Source organism: Helianthus annuus, chromosome 1 (assembly GCF_002127325.2).
Source record: "Helianthus annuus cultivar XRQ/B chromosome 1, HanXRQr2.0-SUNRISE, whole genome shotgun sequence".
Lineage (NCBI taxonomy): Eukaryota > Viridiplantae > Streptophyta > Magnoliopsida > Asterales > Asteraceae > Helianthus > Helianthus annuus.
The window spans coordinates 88,151,731-88,159,697 of record NC_035433.2 but is presented as its reverse complement, the minus strand read 5'-3'; the positions used below and the strand labels follow the sequence as shown (position 1 = coordinate 88,159,697).

General features: G+C 38.8%; 1 protein-coding gene across 1 annotated transcript; it reads right to left on the bottom strand.

Annotated features, from left to right (window-relative positions):
• Positions 1-352: 352 nt before the first annotated feature.
• LOC110871285 (probable indole-3-pyruvate monooxygenase YUCCA5) lies at positions 353-2,244 on the bottom strand. Its single transcript, XM_022120129.2, has 3 exons — positions 1,484-2,244; positions 937-1,308; positions 353-841 (listed from the first exon to the last, which is right to left on the bottom strand). The coding sequence occupies exons 1-3, from the start codon at positions 2,144-2,146 to the stop codon at positions 617-619; spliced, it is 1,260 nt and encodes a 419-aa protein (XP_021975821.1). The 5' UTR covers positions 2,147-2,244; the 3' UTR covers positions 353-616.
• Positions 2,245-7,967: the final 5,723 nt, after the last annotated feature.

Here is a 7,967-nt window from a genome sequence, read left to right as displayed (position 1 = left end):
AAAAAAAAGGAAAAATGTGTGATTGGTTGAGAAGAAATAGACCCCACCACACACCCTCTCTCTCCCCCTTTCCTTCCCTTCACCGAGTCAGTGAACCTTCACCGATTTCGCCCCTATTTCGGTAATCTCCATGCTTCCCCGATCGGTAAAAATGGTTGGCATTGGAGGGGGGTCGGTACCGAGTGGGTTTACCGCCCCCACTCCGTTCACCCTTATGCAGTTAATCTACCATACCGAAGGTTACAAGAAAATCAAACCCGTAACCAAGAAATAGTTCTTGTATATTCCTTGATTAAACAGGCTAGGTTAGGTTATCTTAAACAACCCAAAAAACCAAGAAATAAATTCATAATGGATAAGACATATATATAAACTAGACAAGCAAGACATTTTCATTGAAAGTATAATCTTCTACAAAGTGTATACAACATTGTTTAGAAAAAAAAATATAAAAGAAAGAAAGAAAGAAAAGGGAGTCACATCATCCTCACTATGCAAAACACCCAAACATTCTTCAAAAACTTCTGTTAGGGCTTTGTGGAGATGGCTGGCCTTGTGGGTATATTCATATATATATATTCATACATATATTTTTAAAAGAAGAATAATAACAAGTTTAGAAAGTTGAAATGCATCTTCTGTGTGTTGGAACCTTCTGTTTCTTCTGATTCAACTCCTTTTTCCATTCTTTTCCAATATCTTTTGATATTTTAACTGCATCAGCAGTAGCCCCAGCCAAGCCTCTCCTTGTAAACCCTGAAGCATATAGCCCTCCTTTCCCCTTCCAGCCATTGGGAAATGGTGTTTTTGGGAACCCATTTTCAGCAAAGAACTCTTTCTCCTGTTAATAAAAAGGTCAACTTTCAGTTAGTTAATATGATCATTTAATCAAAAAGATTATCCAAATAGTAATAAAGATTGTATTTTGATCCTTACATGAAGCCAAAATGGGACGTTGCTGAAATACCCAGTTGCCAAAATGACTGAATCTATGTCCAGAATGTCACCGTTGACTAGCTCTACTGTTTTCTCTGTGAACCTTTTGATTCCGGGCACAACCGCTATGTCGCCTGACCGGATTTTCTCGAGGGTTCCTATGTCGAGAACCGGGGTCTTTCCATGGTTGTTTTTGAGTGTGAGTGGACCTAAAGATGGTCGTTTGATACCGTATCGTTGTATGTCTCCAATTAGGAACCATGCAAAGATCAAGAGGATCTTGTCAACTATCCATAGAGGTAACCATTTCATTAGCATCATGGCTAGATCGAATGTCGATTTGCCCATGATTTCTCTTGGTAAAACATGAACCTGAAAATGTAATAAGATGAATTAGTATCTTGATTGTAATGGGTATTAGTTTTTTAGGAAATGCGTAGGAAACAGGCTTTAGCGAAAACTTTTAGACAAAACTGTCGTTCTTCTGTAATTTTTCTATCGTTTGTCAGAAAAACTTATGGTTATTTATGCTTAGTTGATTACTCACCGAGCTTCGAACCACCATTGATGGCTTTGCATTGTAGTTAGAGAGATCAAGAGAGACTTCCATGCCGGAATTCCCACAACCGACGACCAAAACCTTCTTTCCTGCGTATTTCTGGCCGGACTTGTAATCTTTTGCATGGATCACTTCACCGGAGAAGTCTTTGAGACCTTCAATATCCGGTATTACTCCTTCGGCGTTTTCTCCGGTGGCCACAACAAGCATCTGGCAGATATACTCCGTCTCGGCCCGGATTGATCCGGTTGTGGAGACGGTCTTAACCCGCCAGAGCTTACATGCATCATCGTATTTTGCCGATTGCACGCACTCGTTGAACTGCGGCTTGATGTCGAACTTTTTTGCATAGTTCTCGAGGTAATCGACGAATTGTTTCTTTGTAGGGTACTCGGGATACTCTTCGGGGAATGGTACTTTGGGAAGTTGACAGAATTTCTTCGGGAGGTGGAGTTTTAGGCGGTCATAGGTACGTTTTTGCCAAAGAGAAGCGATACAGTCAGATCTTTCGATGACTACAAAAGGGATGCCTTGATCCTTGAGGCAGGCCGAAATGGCTAGCCCTGATGGACCCGCCCCTACTATGACAGGACCGTTGACCCACACACATCTAGGACCAAAGAAGTTATTTTGCTGTGAGAAGCTAAACATTTTGGCAAATTTGTATGAAATTAATACAAGCAAATAGGTTTCTTGGGGAGATTGGTTAAAGACTTGTTTTCTTTAAGGTTTTTAGGAGTTGAAAGTTGATTGTTGTTGAAGTGAGTTTTGAATGAATTGTGAAAGGGAATGCATATGTGTATATATAGGCTTTAGGGGTTGAGGGAGATGGGAGGTGGGGTCACGGTGCCATGTGATAAGATGGTGGGGGTAATTAATGACTTTTGAAGGGTCACTCTAAATTATAAGCTAAACACTAATTTTAAATGATTTATTAAGAATAATAACAATTATAATACACGTCATTATATTATTATGTATTTTATAAGCTAAACAATAATTTAAATTAGTGTTTTAAGAATAATTAGAAATCATAATACACGTCATTATATCATTTATGTATTATATACCTAAAAATAAGTTAACGTAATCTTTTAAGATTACATTTAATTTTTAATTTATTGATTCCCATATTGTTATTATTTTAGTCTTTTCATATTTTTTGAAAAGGCTTTTCAAAAAAAATATTTTTTTGAAAAGATAAAACTATATTATTCCTCAGCTATTTTATGATGATTCAACATTAAACGATTTATTATTTTTATACTTCACCGTTTCCATGAATATAGTCGATGATTATTTGAAAACCCTAATTCTTGATGTCATAATATTTGCTTAATTGCAGAAAGAGATCACAAAGGCAAAAGAATGAATGGAAGTGATGTGTCAAATTTAGTGTTGATGATGATGCTAACTAGGATGGTGAAGTGTGCCTACGTGGACCAGAGTTGACTAGCTCGACCACTTCGAGGCTGGACGGCTTTTAGCCAACTTGGACCCTTACTGGTTACTTCTGATAGCTCATTGGCAGCCACGTTTACATATACAATATTGCGGTTGATGCATCCGATGAAAATGCATTAGTTTATAAAGAGATTAGTTGGATTTCTGTTAGAGCTTTCGGTTGGTATTAATTTAGTTCGTTATGGTATCAGAATAATATTGATACTTGGTGTAATAATCAAAAGTGATAAAGACGAATGGCGATGTGAATATAACATCGTTTTCAATGAATTTAATATCTGAATGTTAAGAAAATCATAAAAAAACGAATAGTGAGATCGATGTTTTGAACGTTCGGTTCGACACGAGAAAGAACAAAAGTATCATTTATAGGTGACCCGCTCGATTTTGAATGATAATACCGGCAGTTCCAGATGTTTTTCGGTTTATTTCGGTGTGTCGTTTAATACGGTATTGTTACGGTACCAACATAATATAGCCTACGTCACCAACAAAGTACTACATTTCAAACACAACTCCGTTTTCAACAAAAATTATTCCCGGATGGCAAGAAAAAAATAAACACAACTACATATTTATTTTTTTTTCTAAAAAAAACTAACGAATGCAGAATATAAAAAGAATCAGAGTGGTTAAAATTTGAACCCGTAAATACGTATGTGTGTGTGTGTATATATACGGTGGAGGTCAGCTACAAAGTTTAAATCTCCTAAAAAAGTGTAAAAATCATAAAACACCAAGATGTCAATCATAAATCACACTCAAAACCTACAAATAAAGAGTGAATACTACTAAAACAATATATTAGAATCCTAACAATCCATAAAAATTTCAAACACACAATCATACAACTACGAATATAAAACACAACACGATCATTAACATAAAACACAATAATGTCAACAATTCGATAATTAGAAGCTTATCATCCAAAAAAACAAAACAAAACTTATAGACATGGTCTTTTATGACTTTTTACACATTTTAAGAGTTTAAAACTTTGTAGCCAACTGTGACAACTCGTATTTTGAACCCAACCTAGGATAACTCGCTTGAACTTTGTGTGAATATTTGAACTGATTGTGTGAACTTGAATGTTATATAAACGGACCAAACTCCAACCCACTTGCCTACACAACCCATTCGGTCCATGTGGTTGGACTCGAGACCTTGGGGACGGCCCAAGTAGGGGTCGGCCCACCCTTCTTAAACATGTAAACACTATAGGGGGGTTTTGTTCTCTCATTGTTACAACAACACAAACACACACAAACCCTAAAGAACTCTCTCTCTCCCTCTCGGCTACTTGGAACCCGGCGACACACCCACACCCTACAACCGAGGATCATTCTTGTCTCTTCTCTAATTCGGTTAGTAATTGATATGTTTATTGTTGGTTTGAATATTGTTGAGGAATCGGCTGTTATATGAATGTTCTTGTGAGTATTGTTGCATGATAGTATGTTTGATTATGATGTTAACTATTAATGTTCATGAATCGGCCATGTTTGTATGTTTGTATCTAATCGGATATGATGCTTGTTAACCGGCTGTTTACCTATGTTAAATCAGAATTGCCTGCTTACAACCGAACGGATAGGTATAATCGGCTGAATTTATATGGTCGCGTTTAAGAATCTATGTGAATGATTAAGATGTATGTTCTTGAATAGGGCATGAACAGTTTGAATATGGTTGATTGTGAAATAATAACAGATTTGATCTAAATTCGAAACTGCCAAAGTTGTTAACTGTTTTTACGGAATTGATTATGATGCAAATAAGGAAATCAGGAAAGTTGTTACGTGCACTGATTGCGACACGGATTGCGAGTCGGAATCTCCTATTACGACTCGAGACCTCACACCGTCACACAGCAGCACAACTCGAAACCGTGATTGCGAGTCCCGTTGCGACTCGAGACCGCACAACCGCACGAGCCGAGACCACGGTTGCGAGTCCCGTTGCGACTCGTAACCGGACCATGACAAACCGAAACGACCCTTGTTGCGACTCGAGACTGTGAAACCAGTACAACCCGAGACCGTCTAGTCTCGACTCGAGATCTCTGGTCTCGACTCGAGACCATGCATACGTACACACTGTTGGGCCTGCACACTAATACGAGCCCAACTGATTGGGCTGAACACTTGGACTCTGCTTGTTTACGTGATTGTTTACGTGGAATACAATGTTGAATACTTGTACAACCTGTTATAATACGTGTAGAACTTATGTGCAATACTTGAATACGAATCTGATTGGTATGATAACTGTGGTAGGACGTGGTTAATCGCTCTATAACTTAATTGAACTGTGTGAATCATACCGAGCAACCCCAGGTGAGTTCATTGCATTTTCTCAAGCATGCGTCCCGGTGGTTTGGGACAACTGGTAAACATTGGACGGGAAACATCGGGTAAACAATTTAATCGGTTTTGGTTATTGCCTGGAGGGCAATGGGGGTAATTAGTTGATAGCGCTATTAGGTACTAATTATCTGGGTTTTCGCTATGGTTGTTTAGAGGCACACTCCTCGGTTACGTAAGGGCGGTTCCCCTAGGGTAACTAACCGAACAACATAGTGGGTTGCTTAGAGGCACACTCCTCGGTTACGTAAGGGCGTAGTCCCTAGGGTAATCTAACTTGAGCAACATCGTAACATATCATCGAATCGTATTAACATCTATCTGGTAACACCACGCGTAACAACACCTTGAACTCACCAGCGTAGTCTGACACACTTGTTTGCATGCTTGTAGGTCATTAATACTGGAAACATGGACTTGCTATCTGGGAGTGCTGGAGTTGTCATGGATCGAAGCTTTGAGATTACTAGTATTGACACTTTGGTTTTGAGTTATTATGAAACGATTACAAAACAATTTATTATATGCTTCCGCTACTCGACATTATTGAATTGATAACATGTTTTATTAAGTATTTTCTACTGGTTCAATGTGATTGGTGGCTCAGACTCTGATGTGTAACACGCCTCGCGAGGGTTTCCGCATGTGGTATTTTGGGGGTGTTACAGTTTGGTATCAGAGCCACTGGTTATAGTGAACTAGGTTTTAAAACGTTTTGTAAAACCAGACTATAACCAAACAACTTCGACAATCGATCATGACACTCAGCACCAGATTGCAAGGTTCGTTTCTCTCTTACCTTATACATTACTTGCTTAGCAGTCACACACTCACAACGAATATGAACTGACCCATTTAATACTATAGCGACTGGATAGTGTGACACTACTCTTCGACTCATACGAACTATAGACCTGTGATACCATCTGTTGTGTTGTTTGAACGGGGGAAACTTCGAGCGTAAGCTAAGAGGCTCTGAGATGGACATGCAAATCGCCTTATTATTATGGGTGCACACTTAATAATAACGCGGGGTGCATGCAAGTCCCAGTGAGGCTTATCGAGCGTGAGAAGGGTTCTGCCTTACTATGTGTAAACTTGGTAGTATATAGACATCTGTATGACACCTGACTTCCATCTCGTTTCGATTTCTAAATCGGTTTATTCCCAACTATAGAAACATGAGTGGACGAGGACATGGACGTGGCAACATCAACATGACCCAGGCTGAGTTGAATAACCTAATCAATACCCGCGTGGCTGAGGCTTTGGCAGCCTATCAAGCTGGTACGGAATGTACCAAGTACTCTTTACTCTTATACCACGTACACGTCTTTTCATTCCTATAATGTGTTCCTTCCGTTATTTAGGTCAACAAGCGCAACCTCAACCTAACCAGCCTGCGTGTACGTTCAAAATTGTAACACCCCGTGTTTTCCTAAAGTCAAAGTCAAAGTCAAGAGTTGACTGTTATTGGAATTAAAGATCAATAAAGATTAATTTCATTTTAGTTTCATTTTGATTTTCGTATTATTTGGAGTAAGTGTTGTATAATCAAACTAATCGGCCGATAATCGAACTGTGAATCAACGACCGACTGTGAATTATAGGAAGTAACAACGCAATAAAGCTAGTCAATCAATAATCAAGCTAATCAAATCAATCATCGAACTCAAGTGCGGATAATTTTAATGCTTTTTATACGTGTGTGTGTGCCTTATGTGTTACTTGTGCATGTTTACTTTTATGTTAAAGTGTGTGGTGAATCAATCAAATCAATCAAGACTCAAAGGTGAATCAAACTCAATGGAAATCGAACCCGAAATGGTTGTAAGGATGCTTGTATGTTAGATATAGTAGTTGAGACTAAAAGTAATTTGATTAGGAATTCTATCATTCTCAAATCATCGTTCATCGAACTCGAAATGTCAAAAATCGTCGCGAAACACTCAAAACCAGGCAAGCCGATCGAACAGGGCAACCTGATCGAACAGGCTAGCCGATCGAACAGGCTGTTCGATCGGACAGCTGCTCGATCAGGGATGCTGTTCGATCAGCTGACCCTTTCCTCTTTTGGAAGCCTATAAATAGGGCTGTCCTTGTCAAACTTTCCACTTTTGGAAAAGCTCTGACCGACCAGCCTCTTCTTCTCACTAAATCTCAGATTTCTCTCAAACCGGTAAGTATTTTGCTCTAATCCTTGTACGTTTTTGTTCATTAATCGATTCTCCATCTTTCTATCTTTCAAAACTTGGATTTCATCCATGAAATCACCAAGATCTAGGTGTTCTTGGGTGATGTCATCATGTGTTCTTCAAGAACACTAAGTTTTGACATCATTCCACCATGAATAGCTTAGATCTAACCGATTTCCACATAAATAACCTAAAATCTTCCAAAGATCTTAACATTTCACGGTGGAAAAGGATTGGAAGATGGGTTTTCATCTATCTTTCAACTCTTTTACACTCAAAAAGGTGAAAACGAGACTTGAACCGATTTACAAACCATTCTAAACGAACACATGGTTCAAGATTCGGGTTTTACCAAGAGATTTACCGATCTCGGGTTAGACGTTAAACTTGGGTTCCAAACCGTCTCTGACCGAGTTTGGGTGATTCCTGCTCGAGTCAGTAGAC